The sequence below is a fragment of the Sinohyriopsis cumingii genome, chromosome 3 (genome assembly GCF_028554795.1).
Source record: "Sinohyriopsis cumingii isolate HCF-2022 chromosome 3, ASM2855479v2, whole genome shotgun sequence".
Taxonomy (NCBI): domain Eukaryota; kingdom Metazoa; phylum Mollusca; class Bivalvia; order Unionida; family Unionidae; genus Sinohyriopsis; species Sinohyriopsis cumingii.
Window position 1 is genome coordinate 131,245,067 of NC_142963.1, and position 27,835 is coordinate 131,272,901.

A 27,835-nucleotide genomic window follows, 5' to 3' on the forward strand; every position below is an offset into this window, starting at 1 on the left:
TTCGATTCGCCGTTCAGTTACACCGATAAATCATGAATTTAAATTGACAGCATGTCAACACCTGGTTGCTTCTGGTCTTTTCCAACTCACTGTTGTTGATAGGTCGGTGTTGCTGTATTTCTTTTCCTTCTCTCGCTCTCTTCGTCTAGCTTATCAGGTCATCTACGCTCCTTTCCACTGTGTAGTACAGGTATTGAGCTATATTGTTTGTTTCTTGTTGTTGTTGGCTATTTTTTATTTTTTATTTGTTGGGTTTTAAAAAAAAATAGAATACCTGACCTAAATACGTTAGACCCCCTAGCAAACTATTACACCCCTCTGTGGGCTATAAATTACTACGTAGCTATGTCCGTCAGCACAAGATTGTAATACTGACACAATTGATTTTCATTTGAAAAGAATTCACGACTTTATTACACAAAAGAATTATTGGAACTCAATCCTTGTCCTAACTACGTTACTTTGCTAATTAGCGATTCACTGACATAGACACGGTAAAATTGATGTTGCACATCATTTAACACAGATAAACTTGTTCTCACAATTCGTATTTGAGTAATGCATGAAATATGTACTATATAGCAACCGCTAAATACGAACACATTCATATCAATCAAATATTGTGTGAATCCTAGAATACATGAGGCAAATAACACTCAAGATAAATGAAGGCAAACAATGAACTTCTGAACGCAAGGAAAATTTAAGCATGAATTTAAAACGAATAAATTCAGCAAAATATTACAAATTAAATCAATGAACATGTATGCAACTGAGACAATACCTAAGTGCCTTCCAGAGCCCCCGCTTACTTGTCATCAGAGAATTCCCTGTTTCTTCTCTGGTTCCAAGTCTCTCAGATTTTCATACCCACTGTCCCTTGTACGATTTGTTTAACGAGAGAAATTATTTTTTTAATTTTCATCAGAGCTAAACTCTGGCTTCCCCCAGATCTCTGAATGACTAATTTCATTGAGGAATTTCTTAAAAACTTTTAATTCCGTCTTGGAACACACACACACACACACACACACACACACACACACTAAGCTTAGCCAATTTATTATTTTCAAAAACATTTTCACATTCTCATCAAATTCAAAATAGTCATCCCTAGTCCGCCTTTATTAATAAATGTTCTGGAAAAATGTCATTTTACGGCAACTGTTTGAACTGACCTAATATTTCCCCAAAATTTTGTTCTTGTTTGTCTCAACTGTCATTTTCCGCTATTGACCTCATGTTAACGTTGGCCTCTTCTATCTGTCTGACGGTTATGGAACGGACTCTAATTAAAATTCAGTTCATGCTCTATGCAGAGCATATCCCATCCTTCGCAGTCACCAATTTATTGCCAGTCCAACCCATACGTCAATCTTAATGGTTACGTCTCACGCTGACCAAGACCGAATGTACTGCGAAATTATCAACAAAATTTTTGCACCATTACAAAATTATATCCTTGGAAGTAATATCTTGAAAACATTTATGTGCCTCACGTGTGATTTATTACATTATTCATATAAAAGGTGTTGATATACCTTACAAAAACGCATACAAGTAAATATGGAAATCGGGTATGAACGTTTGGGCGCTACATAGGTTGGAGTTACAGTGGTTAGAATTATAAATACATTAAGCAATAGGTACAAACATTTAAAGGATTTGTTTCAATAATAGGACGAAATTATCTTGTCCACATAGTATTTGAGTAAATTATATGCCTAAGACATTCGTTATGATGTGTCCGGAAAAAACATCATTATGTAGGTTAGGTTATTAAATGCGACATGCAAAAATGGGCATACAGTACCGACTTGATCTGTCGGGTTTTGATTGCCACGAATTTTTGCTATCCACGATGTAAAAGCGTTATAGTGAAATTAAATTCCCTGTCTTTATTTTAGATATGCATTATATACAGCAAGTGTAAATATTCGTTAGATGTTATTTGGCGACATCAAACAAACACCGCAGATCAAGCATGTATTGACATTTAATATTTCCATACCTATTGCAAAATTTCACACTTGTCCACTTTACTCCTAAAACAACTTTTGTTTCGGACAAGATTTAGAATAACAATGAATTTCATTATCTTTCAGAAAGTCTATATGTCTGGCGATATGCAATTTTCGTCAAATCTGGGATACATTCAGATTTCTAAAACAAACATAGAAAATTCAAAACATGTTTCATATGTGTGTTATGTTTATCGAAACAATGTCACTTTGGAAAACACGAGTATTTTACTGAATTGTAGGAATTTAAGTCTAGCAATCTCGGCGACAGTTTGTTTTTAATTGTGTCCATTTTCCCGAATCACTGATCTCCTTCGCCTTATAAAAACTATATCTTAGGCTGTCCTTTCTAACTGACGCCAGGTGACATTTATACAAGTGGCACTTAAAGCCTGTCAGTGAATTTAAGATGTCTACGTGTCATCTGGCTCATTTGATCCTTTGTTTCATGGCCAGTACAATGTTGTACAAAATTGGGACTACAGCTGTTAATTTCTTCCCCCTCATCATATAACAATGTTTAGGATGTGGGACGCTTAGACTGTTAAACGATGCCGAAGGGAAAGATATATACCTTAGATGAACGATTCTGAACAATGAAACCAAGTTGTGGGAACACCTGCATATTGCCCTATATATTCCCCGAGCAGTGAACTGTGAATATAAACGATAATATACGCTGGCCAACCAACCGGTGTCATATTTTGAAATTTTCTATTCCTTTTGGAACTCATATCAAATAACTATTTGTGAACATCAGCAAATCTTGGTATATGTTATGAACTCCGTCTTAATTATTTAAGAATGAATAGCTTGAAAAAAATCGCGCTTATTTATTTAACTAAAGAACATATTATACGTTATTTTAGTGGGGTTTTTTTTGTATTCTTCGAATAAAAGGAAAAAATATCCATGCTCAAATCAAAATCACAGTCGGTACCCCCACTCCTCACGAACGGTCGCTTGACATGCGTCTTCGCGAGCCATTGAGATACGTGTCTTAATACCACAGTGTTGCGGGGTGGGGTGAAAACGTCTTATCCTTTAAATATTTACCAACTCACATATACATATGCAAATTTTAAAGTCAGCATTGCATAATTTAAAAACATTTTGGGTTTTTGCTATCTTTAACATAAAAGATTATAGTCTCTCCTCGGTTTGTGAAAATACACATGCTTAATGGCTAGCCAATGCACGCTTAATATATCACCCCCAACTCCCATATGTAATATCAGATTAAAACTAAAATACAGAGAAGTCAATCCACATTAATATAATCTAGCCTCTCTACCTCGGTAAAGTTTGGTGAACTTGACTCGTATCCATGGCACATATACGCCAGATGCAAGACAATTCGATATTCACACTAAACTTCCCTTTGGAAACCTGAGTTTTACAGAGAATTCAGCTCAATTTTACCGGGCTTCGTCTACCCAGGTTAGGCTGCCTTTGTTATTATTCCAATGCGTGCCTGTTGCAATATAGTTACTTTTGCTAGGTGTAACCCGTTCTGGGTTCAGTGTGTTACACAGCGGGAAGGGAAATTCCGGTCTGACCTGGTTTTACCGAGCTGCATCGTAACAAGCATATGCCGCTCGACCACAAACTTCACAAGTTCCGGTTTCGATTCCAGCGCAGAGCGCCTGGACCGGTATGTCCCTTTGACGTGAGAGGATATATTTCTTGCATTCATGTCTACTTTTAACAATTAGATTGAAGTGGGTTTGTGGTGGTGGTGGGAAGTGCATCCATGGTGTAAACGTGTTCTTTTCCATGTAATCTCCCACGTATTGAAAATTCAAGTCAAAGCAATATAATGCGAATGAAATACATTAATAATGAAGTCATTTAATCTTAAGTCACTCTTTCTCTGCTTGTATCCCTCGGGCCTAATATTTAGTCAGCGCTCTTGGCTATTTATATAGCGTCTGAAATGGTTCTGATGGCATGTTTATGCCATTGTTTATGCCCTATAGCTGGAAGCTTTTAAACCAATACGCTAGACTGATAACCTTTCCAGCTTAGATGTTTTGACGTTGACGTAGCCAGAAGCCCCACTCCACGCCGTGTCCGTTCATTAGTTTACCGGTTTACACCCTGCGGCAACAGCTGTTCAGTTTGACATTTAATTACACACGCCTCAGGCAGTGCTAAACGAGCAAGAATGGCAGCCAAAATTTAGCAGCGAGCAAAATCCATTTTTAAGAATGAGAGTATTATGCACGTTCAGCCATAAAAATGTTGATTTTATACGTGCAATAATAATTTTTTTTTCCTATATCTAGTATACTATCATAAATTCTAATCTAACCATCAAAATCGGAACTATTAGAATTTATTGACAGAAAGCGATTGGAAAATTAAGTAAAGTGTAAAGAAATTCCACAAATTTAAAAATAGTTAAAAACATCTATAAAACTGCACAATCCACAAAACCATTGAAAAAGACATAATTTTCTAAAATGTCCGTAATCATGGCCATCCTGACTTGGCCATTATCAACAGGGTGACATAGAAATGCAAAGCATGTGAGCTTGTGGCTAAATAGTATAAAAAGGTGTCAACATATTACCAATATTACAATGCATTACCGCGTATACTTGTGGCAACCATTTTTTATGTAAAGAATACCAAACAAATGATGTATGTACGTATCGCAAATTCACACCAATTAGCCAGCCCTTGTGGGGTTAGAGGCAAAATTAGGATTTATTAATGTGGGAACCCTACCTAATTTACAATTTCAGGTTGCATGTTCTTACATAATTCACAAGGGGATATGTGTGTGTGTGTGTGTGTGTGTGTGTGTGTGTGTGTGTGTGTGGTTTTATTTCCTCATCAAAAGTGATTACATCAGATAAATTAAATCAAAGATAATACAAGATCATCAAGCACAACAAAGAACTAAAAGTCAACAAATAAAAGACAAATCCTGCATTAACTAACGCATTTCTTAATACATACAATCAGGCATATAGAAATATGGAACTATCGTTTAGAAGGTCTTTTTGAAACAAGTATGTGTGTATGTATGTGTGTGTGTGTGTGCCGAAAAAAGCTGGCTTGCAATAATTGTCAAGTCAGAAACCTACCAAAATCCTCAGGAAAATAAACATCTCCAACCTGAAGCAAATAGGCAGCACAAAATGTAACGAGGTTGAAAAAATATCCCCAATCAAGGCATACAAAACAAATAAAGAGGGACAATTTGTAAAATATTTTAAATTCAATGTTGGTATGAAAATCTTGTCAATTTTCCCTGTACAATATGCATAACTGTGTTGAACATTAATCAGGATTTTTTTTTTTTAAATGCTTATAAATTCAGTCACATTCAAGTCAGTGTGGTTTACCTATTTTTCGTAAGTGATAATATGACATGACGTTCCTGATGGATAATTTTATGTTCTTGCCATCTTGAATGGTCGCGAGCTGCCAGCCAAAAGAATGTTTATAAAATTGCTCAAAACTATATTATTGAAGATAAACGATATATTTGGACAATGACACAATTGCAATAGGAATCTATTTCTTCTAAAAATTATAAATTTCACTGTCTTCAAAATAAATAATACTCGATATTGGTCAATCAATCATGATAACGGGGTCTGTCCGCTTGGTAAATGAAACATGATATCGTCGTAGTCTGTCAGTTTGGTAAATGAGTCACGATAAAGTAATCTGTTGTTTTAGTAAATTAATCATGAAAACGTAGTCTGTCTTGTTGGTAAATGAACCATGATAAACTAAACAAAGTAACAGAAAAGAAGGAAAAAGCAACAAGTTTTGTAAAATTAAACAAATGATTTATTTTCATAACATACAAAGTGAAAATGAAAAAAAAAAAATAACTTAAGGTATTGCGAATTAAATCCCAAATAATCATAGAATTTTTAACACAAGTCCTAATGATTCAAGTTCCGAATAAACGTTAGTGGTATTCAAAAATAAATTAAATGCTAGAACTGTTGATGTGCCCGTGATGGCCTGAATAGTAATTATGTGCCAACAATCTTTTCATTGAATAATAATAATAATAATAATAACAAATAATTTAGCCTTGTTTGAATTTCACTATAAATCCAAGTCCCTATTTCTAAGAATATTATTTTAGATTGTATTTCAAGTGAATAAATAATGTGAAAACCAACAAACAATGCAAGTTAAATATACGTAATACTAGTCTGCCAGTTTGGTAGATGCATCTTGTTAATTTAGTCCGTCACCTTGGTAAATAAACCATGATACTATAGTCTATCATTGTTGTAAATGAACTTTGATAACTTAGTCTGTCATTTTGGTAAACGAATCATGATAACGTAATTTGACGATCTGGTAAATAAACCTTGATAATTTAGTCTGTCAGACTGGTAAACGAATCATGATAACGTAGACTGTCAATTCTGAGGGATGACATTTGAGTAAAATTATCGGTGTTGGTATTTTTATAATCAGCAAGATTGAAAAATAAAGCTATAAAGAAACATAGGAATTATGAATGCGTAATGACTGAGCTCTTAAAATATACACCAGTGGCTGCAGACGGATGCACATCATATACTTTCGTACTTTCTGTCTTTCGATTCCTATGTTCTCTTTTTTGCGTGTCCATTTCTCCTTTTGGGAAAAGAATCTTTAAGGCTCTAAGAAAAAAACAATTTTTATATAATAATAAATTAAGAAAGGCTAAAGCCATTTATAAATAGATTTGGCAATATGTATATGACGATGATTCGATATGCATGACAAACAGACAAGGCAATGGATGGATACAGTCACAGCCAAACTGGTTAAAGACTGGCACACATTGTGTTACCAATGTACAAGATGCGGGTTAATGATGTACATTATGGCAATTCAACCATAAAGTTTGCAGAGTCCCGCATCTAACACACCGACGACTTTTCAGACACTTGATGTTTACTGTTGTCAGCAGACAGACCCATTTCTGCCTGACATGATGATGACCCTACATATACAGGAACCATACCAAAGGACGCACAATCATAGCGATCGTTGTTTTATGGATATAACCTAGATGCATAGCAGAAACGACACAATTCATGTTAGGATAGTGATCAATTAATTTTCGTGGGGGTGGGGTGGCTGTTTTTGTCTCTAAGAATCTTATTTTTCCTTTGTCTGAAGATAATGTTCAACAAATATTATTTTTTTCCGTACAAATCAGATAACAGACCTTTGAAATTCTACAAATGTAGTAAAAAATGGCAGAATATCAGAAGGCTAAAGTCATTTATATATAAACTAGTATCTAAGTAGACTGAGCGCTTTCGACTCTTAATGAGTCTTTTTCAAGGGCAAATACAAAACATAGACAAGACAAATAAATAAAACACAAAACCGTTGTGTTTGCAAAACTTTACATGGCTGTTTCTACAGGAATTAACCTTTAAATTTATTATGTTTCAACTAGTTTATTTCAACTTGTTGCGATTGCTGGAAGATATTGTTATTGACCTAGAAATCGATGAGCCATAACGACATATGTTGTTTTATGTAAATTTATGCAAGCGCAAATTATGTTCTGGATATTTCATTGTTATAGTAGTAAGTATAGGCTATTAAGAAAATTTATAGAATTATTCAAAAGAAAATTTTGTCGGTTGAAAAAGATAATTTTATTTGTGCATAGCTGTCTTTTTCTAGTCTTCTTGGTTTAAACCGCCTGGTTTCAGTATTTTAAGGCGGCGTATCCAGTAACATTCCTTTTCTTTCCTGGCTTGGGAACTCCAGTTGGGGTTGTGAGCAATTGCAATAAGTGTTATATCACTGAAAATGTGGCATGGGGAGGAAAAGTGTTGTGCGACAGGACTTCTGTACAGCTTCTTTGTCATCCAGTCATATCTATAAAGGTTGATCCTTTTGTGTAGCTTTTCAGTTTCTCCTAAATATTGAAGGCAACAGATTTTACATGTGATGAGATAAACTTCAATCTCTGTTTGCACGTTTTGTTTGGACCATGTATGTTTAGTTTTTCGCTAGTCACTGTGCAAGAAAATGTCCTGGTCTCTATCATATGTTGACAGGTTTTGCACCTTTTCTCGCCACAGGGGCCAGACTGGCTAGAACGGTCTTTATTAGTGATTGGCGTTAGCTTCGCCCTGACTAGGATGTCCTTCAGATTGTTTGGTCTCTGGTAGGTTACTACTACACGAAAAAAACCTGTAGTAGCCTAGTTAGATACTAGTTTTGCACTGTTCGTTGTCAGTTTATTACATTTATCTTAATCGATCCCTGACACACGTGATCCCTTGCCGGATCCAGTGCACTTGAATGGACTGTTATTCGCCATATGATTTGTATTCTTTATACGATCAACCTCGTATGGTACGATCTACCTTTGGTGTGATCTAACACCCTTTCAGTTCTATATTTTATGTCGTGTATACGTTCCAGTTTATTACTTATTGTATTTAGATGATTGCTGAATCTAGTAGAATGGAGACGCTGTCTCAACCAGTACAGAAAACACTCAAAACTTTACGCAATGAAACCAATGCCTTACTTCGTCAAAAGCATCATCGCACTCTCTGGCATCATTTCCTCGACGAAATATAATGAGTTTCTTGTAGCAAAAGTCATGTAAAGTCTTGCAAACACAACGGATTTTATGTTTTATTTATTTGTCTTGTCTATGTTTTGTATATACCTTTGAAAAAGACTCATTAGAGTCGAAAGCGCTCAGACTAATTAGATACTAGTTTTGCACTTGAAAGGACTGTCATTCGCCATATTATGTGTATTTTTTCTCTCTTTCTATTTCTTTCTCTCTCTCTCCCTCTGAATGCACTGAGCATTAAAATTGTATCATATTAACCCAGAAAAGTCTTTGTGAAGGGTAACTTTTCTTCTTTCCCTCCCCCCTTGTCAGTGTTAAACTTGAAAGGCCAAAATCTACGACTTAATGTGATTTGAATAGGGCATCGCAAAGCTGTCCTGAAAAAGTAAACATTTGAGCTACAAACCATAACTGCTTGATATAAACCCATGTCAAATAATCATTTTCAAACGGAAGTTGATTGCAACGTAGGTCAGAGATTCTAGGCTATCCAAAATCTGGCCAAAAAAAATTATTATCTTTGGGAAACTTCAGGAACCGCTGCTTACCATTGGTCAAAGAAAAATAAGGAGTACATTTTGGAAGTAATGTGAATTTAAAGTGACGACCTTTGTCGAAATTCATTAGTCCGAAATTTCCTGACAGAGGAGAAGTTTGGCTACGAGGACGCCTAAAAAGAATAGTGCTTTCCTCGTTAAACAAGAAAAGGGGACCAGGTGGCTGTCTTGTAAGAAAAGAAAGGTTTTAGCGCTAGGACGCACAATATCTGAAAGTGAACAGCATTAAGGTACGCAATTTTAATTTTTCATGTCATTTTTTTATTTTTGATTGTTTGTTTTATGTCAGTTTGTTTGATACGACTAGGATCCATATTATGTATCTTTTATTCAGTTTCATGGAAATATGTTGATGATAGAGTTGTTATGCAATTTATCTATTTAATTTACAGTTACTAGTTCATTGATAGAATTGACGGACTGCGTGCGATCCAAATTTTCATGTGTAGAATTTCACAGGGTGATATGAAATAAATTCCTTTGTTTGTTGGGACGATACCGATTATCGTGAGTTAACGATAATCGCATATTATATCTGATTTTGTAAAGTTTAAATAATCTTGTAGGTTAGGGATTGCTGTGAGCTAGAATTTTGTGAATTTTATGCGATAGTAATCGAACATGTAGTAGCGTAGGTAAAGAGATTCGGTAATGTTAGATACACCGCTCACGTGTTAATTTATGGTCGGACGCGGTGAAGCGAGAGTGATAATCCATCGATTTAGGTCAGAATTTATGTGGTGTTTGGAGAGCTAGTTATTTTTCAGAATAGAGTAAGCGAGGACATTTTATGTAGGTATAGGAAGTGATACTTATAGAGATTTAGGGGTAATGTTGTCCTTTAAGGAAACAGCTTTCTGGGAGAGACAGGACAGTCCGAAGACGGAAGTCGGAAGTCCGGAAAGAGATGACGTTTCCAGAATAAAAGACTGGGAAATCCGGAAAAGAGATGAAGCTTTTAAAATAAGAAGACTAAAGAATAGGAAGACGTGATACACTCGTCACGAGAGAAAGGTGATGCAATCAGCCGTGGACATTTCGCTCTTTTCACCACGCGTTATTATGATGAAATGAATGCAAATTAGACACTGCTATTAAATTCTGTTGACATAACTTAGATTCAGTTGGAGTTGTCGCTATTAATAGTTATTGATTAAATTTTGTTATTTATTCTCTGTTGATATACTATCTATCCGCTTTCACGGGCTATAAAATCGAGGGAGGTTATTCCCTTAATAACGCCAGCCAGATCCAAATTACTCACCCCTCTTAGTAAGAGGGCGACGTTACTCTCTCTCTCTCTCTCTCTCTCTCTCTCTCTCTCTCTATATATATATATATATATATATATATATATATATATATATATATATATATATATAGTCATCCGTCAGCAATGATAGCACGACTGTAAGGATGGCAGTTCCAAACTAATCCTGAAAAAGGAATCATTGTAATTCCAGTTTCACAATAAGATCAACGCAAATCCGGCTTCACGAAAATTAAGCGTGACTCATTTCCCAAAATCTTGGTCGCGTTTCCAAGGGCTAGGTCGCGTCATAATTACTGCGGCAAATATATGCAAAATGATAGTTGCAACCCGAATTACCTACCTTTGCTGTTTAGATATGAAGATATATCCGAGTTTATAACAATACATGAATTTCATATTATTTTCAGCAATAAATTTATAGGTTATTAAATACATAGAGGCTGCATTGCTTATAACTTTTGTTATACAACATTTATTAATTAAATATTAAGGGACTATCTAGCTGTATAGAAACGCAACCTTGACCTTGGAAATATACATATATGTCTGTGCATGGGTGCCCGTAGATAGGGGCAAGTGGCGGGGGGGGGGGACTTCCCATCACCAGCACCCATGGATTTTATCTCTAAACATGTTTTTGGCCTACTTGCATAAAATTTAATAGCTGCCAACATGTTTGCTCCCCCCCCCCCAAAAAAATAATAATTTGCTGGCGCCCTATGTATGTGCGTGCGTTTGTGTGCGTATGTGACATATATTGTGACATTTTCTTACTTCTCAATCTGTATTTGAATTTCAAAGGCCTTTGATTAGACCAAGAATATTTTTAATTCAAGCTGTATGTAGGCCGGACATTTTTTATTTTTCTTTTCCACATCTAAAAATTCAGTGTAGGATCCTTTCTTTGGCACCGCTCACAAAATTTTCCCTCAGCAGCGTGTATATTTGTTATATAGTGTGGTATTCAAAATTTTCATGGGGTAAATAAGTATGAATAAACATTAAAAGTCAATACATTTCGCTGGATGTGGATCTCGAGCAAATAGAGGAAGATAATGCAGGAAATTTGTTTGGCGCAGGCGTCAAAGTTTCTTTTCTTTACTAGATATGCTTCATGTTTTCTTTCTTTGACTTTTCTACGGTTGGTTCGTTTGTTTAATGTGAAGAAACTCTTGCACAATAAAAGGAAGCATAACAAATCTTGTGACAAAATGAGTCTTAACAAAACTTCATAACAAAACTTCATTTTTGTACGAGTTTAGTCTGTTCTTGTGACAAGTATAATTTTATGTTTCATACGGCACATATTTTCAGAAGCAAATGAACCATAAATGACTGAGTACATAGAGAGAGTGGTTAAGGCAATGAAACCACTTAAAAATTCTTATGCAAGAAAAGACCTCACTTGATGAAAAACAAGTGTTTACATGGTGTTCTACAGACAAACGAAATATGGGGGTACGTTGATGGCTCCACCGTGTAGACCAGGGATGCACATCCCCAGGGCCGCGAACGTATTCTGTCCGGCCCTCGGGGCAAATTAAAACAGCACTGAAATCTGGCCCGTAAACAATTATATTAATAATTATATTAAAGAAATTAGTGTTTGCGACCCTCGAGTGGTCTTAGAAGATGCAATCTGGCCTTTGGCCGGAAAAGGTTGTACACCCCTGATGTAGACAATTTAAGTTGGCTAGGGACAGAATTAGTTCAAGTTTCCTTTGACATATCCCAAAAAAATCATATGTTAATCCAACTTACCTTAAAAGATAAACTCATGGTGAAGTCATTGTGAGAATCACATGGGCTCGTATCATTTGCTTACAATTACCTGCCATAATGTAATATATAATAACTAAATATAGTACATGCTTAACAGGTATATTGTAAACAACGATACAAACCCCTGTGGTGAGAATGTAGTTCTCAGTAGCGACATAGCAAGGTTTCCTTTCTCGGCTTAACGTAAAAAGCAGAGGACGCTCCAACTGGCCGCATTGCTTTGTTCCATGATAATCAAGTATCGCGGCCTGTTTTATCGAATTAATTTTAGTTATCATCAGTCGTTTCACTTCAGAGGTTGTTTGGATCACGTTATCGTTTGACCTCTGACAGGTTGCGCTGCGATCAATTTGGTCTCTTGTGTGTGTCCCAGGCATCGAGTGCAATACAAGTAACGCGGTCTGCTGTCTAGAACGAAAAGCGTATCACGAACAGATTGCTATCTGTTACTCGAAGAACTGAGATCTCATTTACGACGAAGGAATGCAAACATTGTGTTGCAAAACAAAAGATTAAAACACGAACATTGGACAAAATTAGACTATTTGCATATATGACTTTTGTGTTAGGTAATTCTTTTAAATAATGCAACCCTATGTTATTTCAATACGCAGTCATGAGTAAGAGGGTGGGGTTAATTATAGTTCTACAATGTAAGGCATAGCACATGTTGTTTTTGTTTTAGTGCTATGTCTTACTATTCAAATAATGGCCTTGCATATAGCCTGTTCCGATCGGAATGAGTGGTCAAAGTTTCAGGAATATCTAACACTTGGCCGCCTCTATCGACACTCTTCCACTAATTTATGTGTCATTAATATACTTACCGTGCTGTCTTTATCCTGGCGGAATGAAAATATGACACTAGCAAATGGACACATTTTCATGTTCCGTTGACATACATTTGAATTTGTTGCAATGCGACGGTAGTCGAGGCATGCCGAAGTATGTTTAAGGAGGGTCATGTGGGGGATATGTTTCTTGAACGAAACTAAACGTTGCTTACAGTTCCAATAGGCATAATATAATTTTATTCGTTTCGTTAAAGAATAAAATTTCAACTTTACCCGATTTCGGCATTAACGGCTTTCATCGCTTTCCAGACAACTGAAATGTAGGCCAACGAAACTTGAAAACAGGTCCATTTCTTTTGTGAGAATTTGAATTCATTAGAGGAAAGACATTAGGGTAAGTAAAGTCGGGCAAAAACATAACTTTACTTTGTAGAAAAGCGTCGTTATTGATAGCCATTTGTGTGTGATATTCCTGAAAATTTGACTTTCGTTACACTGTTAGTCGACATCAAAACACACTACACAGCGCTGTTAGTTAGGCTATAGACCATTCTCAGAATGTATTCATGTGACCCTGGGTCGTCGGATCCAAAACGAGGCTAAGCTAGGCACCTACTTTATTTTACCTCGCAACCATGGCTGCTACAATTGATACTGTCAAAGGTAAAAATCGCGACCAATATTGTTCTGTTCCGTTGTGCAATGGTAATGCTAGAATTCACAAAGATTTAAGCTTCCACCATATTCCATCAGTGAAGAAGATGGAGCTTCGTAGAAAATATATTGTTGCAATACGTCGTGATGACTGCAGGGACGTCATTTCAACTTTTTTCGGGGGGGGGGGGTCGAAACTTGACGGGATTGTTAATTTTCGTATATATGCTACAACAATTTTACAGCACATGCAAATCTGGGGTGGTGCAAATGCCCCCTGCCACCTCCTACTGACGTCCCTGGTGATGATGGGCCAAATTTTAAAGTAAGAAACTGGATAATGTTTGGTGTGTTCATATTTTTTGCAACTGAATGATGTAATAAAGAGAAATCCAAACACAAAATAGGTTCTGCCGATGAAGCAAATGAGTGTATGCATGTGTATTTTATAATGGTAGTTTTATAAAAATGTTACTCCTAGTCCTAGTCCACAATACGGGGTCATCGAAAACTGGGTGTATCTCCCAGTAGAATGAAAACGACCAAGATAGAGAAGAGACAGCAACAGTACAATGAAAATGATGAGAGGACAAGTTGAATGAAATTACGAGAGAGAGAGAGAGAGAACGTGCGTGACTGGATACACACACACACACACACACACACACACACACACATATATATATTCCGTTTTTCTTGCATATTCTGGCATTTTTATTTACAGTGATATAATTTCAATGGTCTGTGCTGAAATAATTGTTGTTTTTTTTTTACATCTGATTATTGCAATTAACTCATGGTTTATTTTTTCTTTTGTTAGATTTTCACAAATACAGTTGTCTGACACTTTAAGCAAGAGGACTATAGATGGACACCCAACACGCGTTGCTTATAACCTGATGCTATTCCATCAATCTTTACTTGGACAACTCGACCTACCTAGCTGAGCCTCGTTTTCGCGATACATTAATATTCATGAGGCTCTTATTAAGAATGGTCTATAAGACCCATCACCCCCCAGAACAAAAATATCGGGTGATGTGTCTTACGTTGTAGGACTAGGGTTAATTACGTTTTCGCATGACAGTAATAAAAGAGGCACAAAAAAGAGACACAATAGAACCACTACACGAGGTAAATCCTACAATAAATATGGAATTTTAAAGACTTATAAAAGTTACTAAACATTTTGAAAATTCACAAACTTACCTTTTAAAGAGATAAATCCTTCAAAATGTACCCCACAATAAATACAATACAATAAAGAATACTTCGTCTTGCATTTATAATGAAAAAGAAAAGGTTAACTTATTAATCGATTGTTTTACTTTAATTTCAACTATTGATAATGGTCATGTTCCTCTCCCTATCCCCCTCCCCACAAAAAGATGACCCGATACCCTAAACGAAATTACTATATGTGAACAAGAAATTAAATATATTATTAATTCCATTTCTGTCAGTAAAGCCGCCGCGCTGATGGCGTAAGTCACCGACGATGTTTAAACGCGTCAGTGAAAAAATAGGAGCTTCAGTAACAATGCTTTTTCCAGATAAATGGAAACTTGCGCACATTCTTCCCACTTCTGAAAAACAGAGATTCACACGAGGTTGCTTATCCCAAGATCTAGCACACTTATCCAAGATTTAACACGCTCATACGAAGACTCGACAGTTCTTCACCCTGACCGAAAGTAAACAACGTAAAATCTTACCAACCCCAGAAAAACGTAGTCTTTATTAACGTTACTCCCCAACTACGAACAACAACAGCAAAAATTACTTAACATATATATTTCAATCATCAGGTTGGAGCGAAGATAAAAGCGGGTGTTGTTGTGTCCTCTCTATATTATAATTAACGAACCAGCCCCTCCATCATTAAACATTACATGACTCCAAATCTAACCCAAACATAATCTGACCAATCAACAGCCTGCGTTTGTACATTTTTAGTACGTTTCCCAATACCTGGAGTAATAACTGTTACTCGAAATGCTCACAAGGGCCAGGCGACTATTTCGTGGAAAGCCGGATATTTCTTAATATTATTTTTAACGGTTCAAGAAATCTTCAGATATTCAAAATGTGTTGAATTTTTTTGTTGTAATACGTGTCATTAAACAAAACTTTTATAATTCTTCAAGAGTCGACAGGATGATGTGCAAGGATTTGAAGACATGAAGACAACTCAAATTTTCTGAAAAATATTTATTTATTTTTCGTATTGTTAGTGTGTAATTTCGATTTGGGGTGGGTGGGGTGGAAATTATCGTAAACCAAAAATAAAGCGAATTTTTTTTCCCCCGGAGTTACCTTTAAAATATCAGCAGAACATCCATAACAAAAAAAAAAGAACAAGCAAAGTGCCTAAATGTGATGCAGAACATCATAACAAAAGAAGACAAGCAAAGTGCCTAAATGTGATACAGAACATCCAAAGACAAGCAAAGTGCCTAAATGTGATACAGAACATCCATAACAAAAGACAAGCAATGTGCCTAAATATGTTACATAACATCCATAACAAAAAAGGACGAGCAAAGTGCCTAAATGTGATACAGAACATCCGTAACACAAAAAAGACAAGCAAAGAACCTAAATATCTTACAGAAAATCCATAACCCAAACAAAAGACAAGCAAAATGCCGAAATGTGATACAGAACATCCATAAAAGAATGACTAGCAAATTGACTAAATATGTGTCAGTTTGCTTTGAAATTACATATAACAAATATGAAAGCAATAACAAGGGAGTAAAATTCTTTAAATACAATGCCAAATTTTCGATTTCAAAAAAAAATGTCGACGGTCTTCTCAGCTAGAACATACTCACGGGATGCATCCCACGTCAAAAGGATTGGTTTCATTAGTCACCTAAGACGTGCACGAGGGCACATCGGACCAATTATACGTTCCCGGGTTCACAGACAAGTCTAGGTATCGGACCTCCATATCGCCAAAGTAACTGAAGAAAATGAACCGGTCCGCATGTTTGGATGCTTAATATATTCGCAACTCTGCTACTGCAGAAAATGACAGCCATACTCAACGCTTTGAACTTCGTTGAAACGTCATGAAAAACAAAATTACATCATCTTTTGGAATTCTCTTTCACACTGCATCCCTCGTATAAAATAAATCGAAGATATGAGTGATATTTTACCGATCGCGTATCGATCACACATAACTGACTGATGCATCCCACCCACATCAGAGGAATGCGTACCATGCCTTGTCCACTGAATTGTATCACATTCTTTTCGAGTGTGTTGATTTCCTCCCTGTGAAACAGAAGTATTTTGAATTAAACCGCTTGGGAAAAAAACTGTGTGACCATGTACCGTCGGAGGAAATCGTGGACTTTTTAAGAGAATGCGGTTTATAAAACTCATTTTAATCAGGCTGAAAGTTTTTTACACGTTTCCTTTATCTCTTATTTTATATGCTTTTGACAGAGAATTTTTGACATTTTATGTTTTATTTAGTTCTGCCGAATAATACATTTTAATTTTCACCGCTCTGGTGGCCTAGTGGTTAGAGTGTCCGCCTGGGATGCGGGAGGTCGTGGGTTCGATCCCCGGCCGATTCATACCAAAGACTTACAAAAATGGTACTAACAGCTGCCTCGCTTGCCGCTCAGTAGTAAGAGGTTAGTGTTAGGACTGGTCGGCCTGGTGTCAGGATAATGTGACTGGGTGGGACATCATGCTACATGTCTGCGGCATGATGCCCCAGTGCTAGACATCACTATAAACTGCCACACTGCAGACATCGTAGCGATATGACTGAAAAATTGTTAAAGCTATGTTAAAATCCAAATCAGACACACATTTTAATTTTACATTGTTTGAACTTAATCTTTTGTCGGCACTATATATCCACTTTCGTGTTGATGTGCCGTAAAACATTGCAATTTGCATATCGTCTATGATTAAATTTACGACAGACATCATACTAGACAATGTAGTCTTTGATATATATAATTGCGTGCTGCGCCCGACAAGAAAGTTCTACGTTTGTATATATACTTTCGTGAGACATGATCAGATATGCAAAAACGCGTCGGGAGATTAAAAATTCCGAAACAAAAACTAAAACAATATTTTCTGTGCAGTTAATTAAGCTCGTACAATACCACAACAAACAGTGTAGATATATTTTCTGGCTGGATGCATGCCAAGCGGACAGGGGGGAAACAACCACATAAAATACGACGAAAATAAACACAATAGCCAAGTTCACAATTACTGGTTTTACTTACAATCGTTGGGGATTTAGCTCCCGTTGTCTTGGCACCAGTCTTGCTCAAGTTGGCTACAATTCACCAGACAAAGGTATTTGACAAATGTGACACGAGTATTGTGAGGCTTTCATTGACGTCACAATCTTTACTTGATTTGCTCAGGTGCGATTTTAGTTAGATGAAGTAAAATTCGATAGCACAATGGCTACGGGTTCACTGGTCAAAATCTACTGTGCCAAGCAAATGTAATTTTATCTCCTACTAGAATAAAGCTGTGGCAAAACCGGCACTAGACACAGTACAAAACAACCAAGGAAAGTGATTAACTCAACGGATTAGTTCGTTATTTGAAACCGTGTTCTTTGTCAAACTTATTTCTTTGCCAACTAATTCCGTAATTAGCGTTCGTTTCAATTATTAAGTCTGAGCCTAACTATGCAAGCAAATGATTATATTCTCTTTTGGCAAATGGTTAAATTACTGGCACGATTTTCATTGAACCTTTCTCTCTCTCTCTCTCTCTCTCTCTCTGTGAATTGATAAAAAAATATAATAAAGTTAGAAATGTAAGTTTCTTAACTATACTGAAAAAGTAAGCTCAAGACGCGTTCCACAGGCCTACTGGCAAAGGGATGTCCTAATTGTCCAAATTCCATTGTCCCTTTTATGAAACGAATAACTGAGAGGAGGAAACAAAAGAAGTGTGCGCCGATCATCTTTCTTATCAACGTGGAAGTAAACAATGGATTCTAAAGTAAAAGGAAAACAATTTTGTTTTAAGAATAACGCTCGGTACAAACAGCATTCGTTTTGACTGGTCTTTACATTTCGGAGACATTGATTTACCATTTTCATGCATCCATTAAACCTTTCAGACCTCAATTATTTTTCTATAAAAACGTGCGCGCGAGCAATGAGAAAATCATCAAAAAAAAAAAAAATCAAGAGACGTTTTCTACGTCAGACGGATTGGTTTGATTTGGTCTGATTTGTTCAGATTTTAACGTTACTTTTAACACATTGTTGACTTTATCATGACTAGGAATTAGAAGCATATTGCCTTTCCCAACCACACCAATAAAACCCACATAGCCTGGCTGATATTGAACCTTGGTTAAGAGTCCAACGCTCTTTGAAGGACAAACAAAAGGACAAATGAATTCAACGATTTATTTTAAGTTTCGTGGCTACCATAACAACTACAACACGTTTGAACATAATTTTTAGGAAATTGAAAATATCCTCTTTCTAACTTGGGAATCGGTGATACACCCTTGTGCAATATTGTAACAAGCCATTAATGGAGTAGAAAAAAATCCGGGATGTTCCAGGTGAGGGCTCATTTTTTTTAATATTTAAGGATGCGGTGTACACACACACACACACACACACACACACTTATAGCCCTTACTCTTGTTTTGTATGCCTTTTTGGGGATACGTAAACTTACTTGGCTATTATATAGCCAGGATTGTGCTGATGTGCCGTATACATACCAAATCAGAAACTACATCTGGGTATTGTATTATTATTATTATTATTATTATTATTATACGGTGCAAAGTTAGAAAAAGAACAAGTGTTCAGTGCTTGCAACTTTAACACTAGCAGAGGTAATACAAACATACATACAAGTTCTCGTTTCTAAAAATTAATTTCAAGGGTAAATTTTTTCATAGTGCTTTTCTGTTTTCGTCACAAAAGGATACCGCTATGACCGCTGGTCGGGTGAGATCTTGTTTTGAATGATAAAGCAGGGTCGATCAATTTTAGTTGTTACCGGTACCTGTGAGTTATTTGTAGTTAACGGTATGCTGAAAGAAATCAAAAGAGCTACAGCTATGCTAATATCGGGGTTCAAGAGGGAACATTTATTTGCAGCGACCGACAGACCAGATAAGTCTCCTATGGGGCGCCAAGGAATTATTACCTTGGCGAAATTCTTATTTAGATTTATTTGCTTTACTTTCCATCTCTTTTAGTGGTTTGACAAGAAAAATGATCCACCCTCTAATCTCTTGTCTGATCAAACCTGGTAGAGGCTGATTGGATACGTTTTATATGCACTTTATACGACGGAATTTTCATGTTATGACGTTGTCCGTCCTTCCGTCCATTAGTTGCCTTTACTTGTATTTGCGACAAGATATATTCATCATTAGGTGAAAAGGACCGATGTCCAGGTTACAGGTACTGCAAGAAGATAAAACGATTCCCAAAACACTACTAAATTTTCTGCTGCAGTAACTCAGATGGTGGAGCGCCAGAATTGTATTCCAAGAGGTACGGGTTCGATACCCACAAAGGCCAATTACAGTAGCTCGGTGTATTCTTCTGAAAGGTACTTATCCCCTATATCGGGCCCCGGGCAAACGAGTGGTCTAAAGCGCTCGACTTTACAGATCACTGTCATCTCACTTCGGCGTGGGTTCGAGTCTCATGCTCGACCATTGTGGGATTTTACTGGCCGTCATGTATAGACTATCTTGCGTTGAGAAATAGTGTTAAACTCCAAAACAACAAGCTGTCTCTTTAATATCGGCATGATACAGCCCGTAATGTGTTAATAGTGTTATTACAACAAATAAAAACAAAACCTAAGTACTGTACCACATGCTTTGACTAAACGTTGTAGATGACTTGCATCTGAGACAATGATAATATTTCTTTGTGTTTATGACTTACATTGAAACAAATGTACCAATCAATTTCGGGTGCAGTAGGTAAAAAGCCAGAGACTAAAACACATTCTGTATCCGCCCAAAAATATAGTTCTATGTCTTTCACCTTTAGGAAATTTTGTGGATGTCTTACATTGGAGGCAAGAAAGATACATATTGATTTAAGATTTTAAATGTCAAGTAACCGACGAATGAAAGTTTTTTTAAATAAATTAAACAAAAAATATTTGAAAAAATATTTCTCACATGGCGAGTGCATAATGGACCGCTTATGGTACTCTTTTTCTATTTGTTTAATATATGCATATTTTCTGGAACTATAATGGGTGTAAATTAGTCCCAGATATTTCAAATAATAATATATGATCATCTTGGTGGTGGTGGTGGATCTCGTGGTAATTCATAGCCGTGCTAGAATGACAGTTTGACAATTCTTGTTGAAGTATATCATAAAAGGAACCATAAGGAAATACCTTTGTGTGTGGTGAGAAACAAACCTGTAAAAAAATATTTTAAAAAATAAATACAAATATAGAGTTACTCGTTGTCCTTATAAAAAAAAAAAAGAAACACGCTATAAACTGCAAATGTCGTTTAAGCAATTTTTATTTTTAAAATCCCAAAACTATTAACGAAAACACGGAAATAATCTGAATTTGAACATGTCAGTGAGAAATGAAATAATTAAAAGAACTATTGAATCTGTAGCACCAATTAACAAGATTATCAGAAGAAAATATCTTCCTGTCTGGGAAATGAAAGCAGTCAGGAAGTAATTTTCTCTAACTTGTTAAAATTCGACGGAAATAACTAGGAGATCGGAATTCTCCCCGGGGCAGCCTCATTAATGTGGTCGCCGCGCTGTTTGCATAATGAGACAGATGGTATCTTTTAAAAGCATCGGGGAGCAAAAGGGAACAATGCTGAATTTTAACAAAGACAATTATAGCTGTAAAAACCAAACAAAAATGGGAAAACAAAAATTTCTATATTGTTCTCTCGTGCCTCCATGCAAACTTCAATCGTTTTCCACAATGACCCCATTTCGTATTTTCATGAAGGACAATAACATTATGTGGAGGGGTGGGGGAATATGTATTGTTTATTGAGAAATGTTAAAGAGGCATATTATCTTTCTTTGTTTCGTTGTTTTTTTGTGTATCTGTTTGGATATCATTTTTAGTTGTTTTGGGGTCCTTTTTGTTCCTTTGTTTGATTGATTGTTTTTGATTTGGCTTTTTTATTTAAAAAAAAAATCTTTCTTTTTTGGTCCATAAAAAAGATGAAGAGACACATGCAGTATCTACGATGAAGAGGAAGGGTGAGTTGGGGGCAGCAAAAGAGTCCAGAAGCAATGTCCCGGGAGGGAAGTTTAAAAGTGGGGTTGGGGGCTCCGGTTTTGTCTAAATACTTCTTACTGAGAATGAGGGAGTTGTGATCATACATCTGTAACTTTAGAACTGTTCACACACGCACACACACACACACACACACACACACACACACACACATTGACCTTGTAATTTAACGGTGTTGCCTTATTTATTGCTTTTGTCTGTTTTGTATGCCTTTTGGTGGGTACCAACACTTGCTCGGCATGGTACAGCGAGGACTGTACTGATTCAGCCCTTTACACATCTAGGGCAATTAAGTATGGTTGATTTTTTTTCAACCACGCTCTTTGTCCAGCACGATCTCCACCTACCAACACTCCTCAATGATCGATATCGGCAACGGCGTCTAGATCAACAGGACCTCGACATGCCAAACGACCCTCCAAGATCAAAATCGCCAAATGCGTCTAAATCGTAGTATCAAAACAACAAAGAAACCTTTCTCTGCTGTATAACTGGGACTGTTATTATTGCACTAGTAGTACATATATGAATATTAATCAACCCCATAATTCTAGGTTTTCATTTTCTTTTATATCTTATATATGTATATTTTGAATGGGACTTCGAAGTACCAGATGTGATATGTGTATCTATCAATATATATAAAGACACACACAACATAAACATAAAGTTATGGCTGTGATTTCCTCCATACCCCTAGGCCTTCCTCTCGAAAACTTGACCTACAACTTTGTTTATTTTTGTTTTCGCACATCATATTCTAAAATTAGTTACACCTAATATGGTATGATGATTAATTATGGAACGAAATACGATTGGTTAAAAGAAGACATACGTCAGTACCTGTGACGTAAACAAATCCTCTTCTATGTGATTTACATAGCGTAGGCTGCCAGTGGAGGTTTCACAGCGAACAAAGAGTGAACAGTCTGGTGGGAAGTATTTGGGTGCTCTCGAGGAAAAGTCATTTGCGATCAGCTACATTTCGAAAATTTTAAGCAAAATATAATGTTCAACATCACCGTCTATACAAAAAGTACTCTATAAAGCTGGAAAAACAACATTGAGTGGTTCGTGAAGTGTTATCTTTGTGCAGTTGGTAGCCATCTTGTTTGGGGCTTGTTGTCAGCGGAGAAAAAACTGTCGAAGAGATAATATATGATTAAAAACTGCTCGTTATGAAGAAAGAAGTTAAAAGTGCTGTGGATTTTTTAACGAACATTCTCAGATCCAGGAATGTAGATCGTGTACAAACACATTTCTTCAATACAAAGCTGCAAAATCTGCTTCATAGTCGCTACGAAGACCATTGGTTTCCTGACAAACCATGCAAAGGTAGTGGTTATAGATGTATCCGATTCAACCACTCGTTAGACCCTATAGTCCGGGAAGCTGGCTTATCGTGTGGAATTCAAGAGACTACGATGAAATCCTTTTTCCCCAGGGAGTTGACGATGTGGGTAGATCCCCACGAAGTTTCCTACAGGATAGGAGAGAACGGCAGTGTTGGTGTGTTGTTTTCTAGTGAAAACGATGCAGATCAAGAAAATACCTCACAATCAGAGGATGCCAGTACCGGAGAAACATCGGACCTTAACAACTCCTACAACTTAACCTGTAAGGAACAATTTTTGAGTGCTTTGCCAGGGCTTTCAATGAGCGGGGTAAACCTTAATAAATTTGCCACTTTGGTTTCCAGTTGAGGAAATACGAGACTGTTTCTATCACCGTCTCATTCATTATATCATTCTATTTCGCACGAGGACCACGACACTGGCTTTACTTCCATGGACTGCGATTTTATGTATTTCAGTAATTGTTCGACATTTCGTCTTGCATGGTGTCGTAGATAAAATGGTAATGTAGTGCTTGTCATTGTGATAGAATAATTGATCATGATGAATGTAGGATATTTTAATATCATTAATATCATGAATGATCAATTGATATTTTTCGTGAATTCAGATTCATTCAATTCGAGATTTAATTTAATGGCATTATTTACAATGTCGGGAGCTCAGGATGAGAAGTATTTTATTGCATTTTTAATTTTCACACTGCCTTACAAGCAGCGATGAATGTCTTTCAGACTAAATTTTATGCACATCCTGATCTCAAGTTATTTTATGTGTAAATTTGTGTACATTGCTTGTACAGATGACCAAATGTTGAAGCTGAAAGCTATTTTGTCTCTGTACAAGCAGATATATAGTGTTTCTACAAAAAAGAAAAAAATAATGGAATAAAAATTACCTACTTAGGAAATCTTTGTTATTTTCTTCATGCATTTGGGAATGGTATGTATGTATTTGCATGAATTGTGAAAAGTTGTGGTGTACAAGTTTTGCAGAAAAGGTAACCTGTATGATTAACATCTGAAGTGCATGTACAAAGTATGAATATGTTGGCACATTTCAATGGCAATGAGTGGCACATACTTTGATCACAAGATGTTTGTGTTTGGGCAAGTTACTTTAATTTATTACTTTAACAAGATAGAATGCGTGTGCACAACTACCAGATTTAATGGAGAAAAATGTAGTTAATAGACTTAAATGACCAACCTTAGGAGACATGCTTTGGGAAAAAAATGAATGACTATGACAAAAGACAGAGTTGAAACAGAAGGTTGGGAGAAAAAGTGTTTTTGGTAATTTTGTACGAGTGCTGGAGTATAGTCAAGATCATAAAATGATCTATGCATCCACATCATCATTTTTTCCAGTAACTAACAGCAATAAAAAATAAAAACAGGAGTCAATGCTGTTAAATTCTCTGCTTTCACAACATAAATTTGTCACATTGTTAGCAAGGTTGATTTGTTCCGAATCGATCCATAAATGCCCATTTCAAGTATTTACTGTTTCGATTGCATTTATTTCCTTCTGATTCTTGTAAATTGGGTTCACAACTTATTACTGTATGGTAACTTGGTTTAATTGATAAAGTTGCCTTTTTGCCAATTTTCTATTTTGTGCATACACAAACATATCTTGTGGTATCTTAGAGTTAATTAAAAGCCTGTACAATCACATCTTGTTATATCATGCAGTGAATTGATGGTCCTGGCCATTAGTACTTGCCGACAAACACGCACATACTGGGAAGTTTGTATTTCCCATAATTTAAAAACTGAAAAGCTGCAATGATTTTAAAAAATACACAAAACTTGCCTTATTTCAGGAGGGATCCCTAACACGGTTGCATTTCAAACCAAACAAAAGTTGTTACTAACATACTGTCCATATTTGCAAAGGGGTGGGGTTTAAGCTCTATGAAGTGATTTAGCACTTAATATTTCTGAATAATTTTCAGAGTTTTATAACTTTTGTTAAATATTTTTGAGCAATATTAAAATGAGATGTTGTAAATATTGGATGCAGAAGACCAAGTTTTTACCTTCTGTTTAGGAACCTTGCCTCTTTTAATGAGAATTCCAGTTGGGTTTGAGACCTGACTGGATGACAATGTTAGGTACCCCTTAGTAACAGTAAGGTTAGAATTTATAAAGGAATGAGATAAAGTTTTCTGGATTTTTATATCTTTGATACCTTTCTTTTTAAAAACGCAGTGGGGGTTACAAAATGTCAAGTAGGTGGCCAAATACGTTTGTTCTAGTTTTACAGCCAGTGGATGTGTACAAAAATTGCCAATGCTCTAAATATGAACGTGATGTAGGAACTACTTGTTCCATATAAATTATATTTGTTCACATTCTGCCTAATGCAACTGTTTAGTAGGAACTTTTTTCTTTCCTTTTCTTAAATTATGGATGATTTTTAAATTGAATATGGGGTGATAGGAAAAACCGTAAGTGGATAAGAATTGATTGTACAGAACATATCCAACATTGTGCATCAGGCTGAATTACTGATAATGCCGATGTGTATTTAGACATTATCTGACGTTGAAAACATGGTTGTTCAAACCTTTGAGGATATTATTCTATTTTAAAGAAGCGGCAAGTGAATGCATGGCTGTTTAGTGGTGATACATATACAAAAGCACAGTAGGTGAAGCTTCACACTTTTTCATGTTCCTAATTTTACTATTACGTTCTTTTTTGATTCAGCTAACCAGTCTGGTTTAACTTATTAAAGTAGATGATTAACTGTTTTTATACCTTAAGATTTTAATCTTGCATGCTAAACAAATTCTGACCTATTTTCTTGTAAATATTAATTGGCCATATCATTTCGAAAATTGTTCCCAAAATTAATTTTGAGAAATTATTTGATGACTGAATTTGAGTTTGCAAGACAAAGCATATGGTAAGATCAAAGAAAATCAAATATTTTCACTCATGGAAACTGGGATCTAGCCAGTATATTTAAATTATGGAGATATATATATATATATATATATATATATATATATATATATATATTGTAGGCATTAGTTCCGTTCTGACCGAGTTATTCGAGAATCACTTGTCCAACCAGTTTGATTGATTACTTGAGTATGACTTTTCATGATCAAGTTTACTTATGGTACTGATAAATTTATTAAATTAATGTAACTATTGACTTGGAATAACCCCAGAATATATAAATTTAATAATACAATTCTTGAAATGATGTATAGATTATGCAAAAATAATGATAATATGAAGAATATTTAGTTTTGATTCTTGTTTTATTCCATTTTTGAAACATAATTTAGCCATGATAAAAGCGATCTGTTTAAAAAATGGCAAAAGTGAATTTTTTTAATTTCCTAAAAAAATTATTAAAATGGGATCTACTTTGGGTTTAAGAAAAAGGGAGATTGTCCAGCAAATAAAAACAGCCTAAACCTGACAAAATTATTTGCAAGTTGTGCATAAAATAATAAACGATCATTGGTTAGTAAAAATGTGTGTTCAATCTTGAACAAAAGTTTGTTTTGATTTTACAGTATTTTCATGGTGAGTCTTGCCATATTAATTTTAAGAGAGAAATGTAATTTTTAAAAAAAATATAGGCCTAAGGCATAAATCACACCACATTTACTAAAAATGTTGTGTAAAAAATGTCAAAAGAAAAGAAAAATTAGAATAAACGGTTTTTTTTTAATATATGTTTTGTATTCATTTATGGTTTTAGATAGGATTCAGATAAATTATGCAAGTTCACGGTGGTGTTAGCATCTAGTGTTTCTTCTGAGAGGATTTTCAGCCTTGCAGGCCATCTTATAAATAAAAAGTGATCTCGGTCAAAACAAGAAAATATAGATGTGATTATGTTTTTCTATAAGAATTTGAAGGCATACAGTATTGCTCCAAATGTTGATTGAATAACTCTGTTGTACCTACATGTATTACCTTAGCGTGTTGAAGACTTCAATTCAAAGTTGAAAATTTTAGATTTTCTAGTTATAAGACTCGACTGTTCATGTTAATGACGTTCATCTTTTAACTATAATCAAGTGATTCTAGACATGTATCTACCTTCTAGTCATTAACATCATTTACATGACAAGTGATTTTGCCTGTTCAGCTGTGCTCAGGTTCTTGTTATATACACATAAACATAATTTTGATAATTTCTTTTTATTTAAAAAAAATAACAAATAAGAATCCTAAATAATTCTTATTACAAAACTTTTGATTATATTCTACTTAGACCCTAGCTAAAATTGATGCACTATTTTAGTCATTTGTCATACAGCAGCCATATTTAATAGATTAATAATCAATCATCGATTGGTTGGTGTAGCCGATGATTGATCATGAAATTTGAACTTATTACCAACACTGGTAGGCATATAATAGGTTTTTGAGGTTTCCATCATCACATCAGTCAAGCACTCCCATTTGAGTGACTGTCAGTGCAGTTCTAACTGCTTTGTAATTCTTTGACATGTAGTCGTGTCATTGCTGGGTTCTGCTGCATATTGTCAACTTA

General features: G+C 35.6%; 1 protein-coding gene and 1 long non-coding RNA gene across 3 annotated transcripts; one reads left to right on the forward strand and one right to left on the reverse strand.

Annotated features, from left to right (window-relative positions):
- Positions 1–5,808: 5,808 nt before the first annotated feature.
- Positions 5,809–13,119, reverse strand: LOC149803859 (uncharacterized). 2 transcript variants are annotated; one of them, XR_016420264.1, is made up of 2 exons: positions 13,044–13,119; positions 5,809–6,667 (listed from the first exon to the last, which is right to left on the reverse strand). It is a non-coding gene; the product is annotated as an uncharacterized LOC149803859 (long non-coding RNA). The 2 variants fall into 2 exon arrangements; XR_016420263.1 differs by lacking the exon at positions 13,044–13,119 and adding an exon at positions 12,196–13,025.
- Positions 13,120–22,815: 9,696 nt separating this feature from the next.
- On the forward strand, positions 22,816–24,215 carry LOC149803860 (protein BTG2-like). The gene has a single exon (XM_089953674.1). It carries the CDS (start codon positions 23,129–23,131, stop codon positions 23,651–23,653), a length of 525 nt encoding a protein of 174 aa, XP_089809800.1. The 5' UTR covers positions 22,816–23,128; the 3' UTR covers positions 23,654–24,215.
- Positions 24,216–27,835: the final 3,620 nt, after the last annotated feature.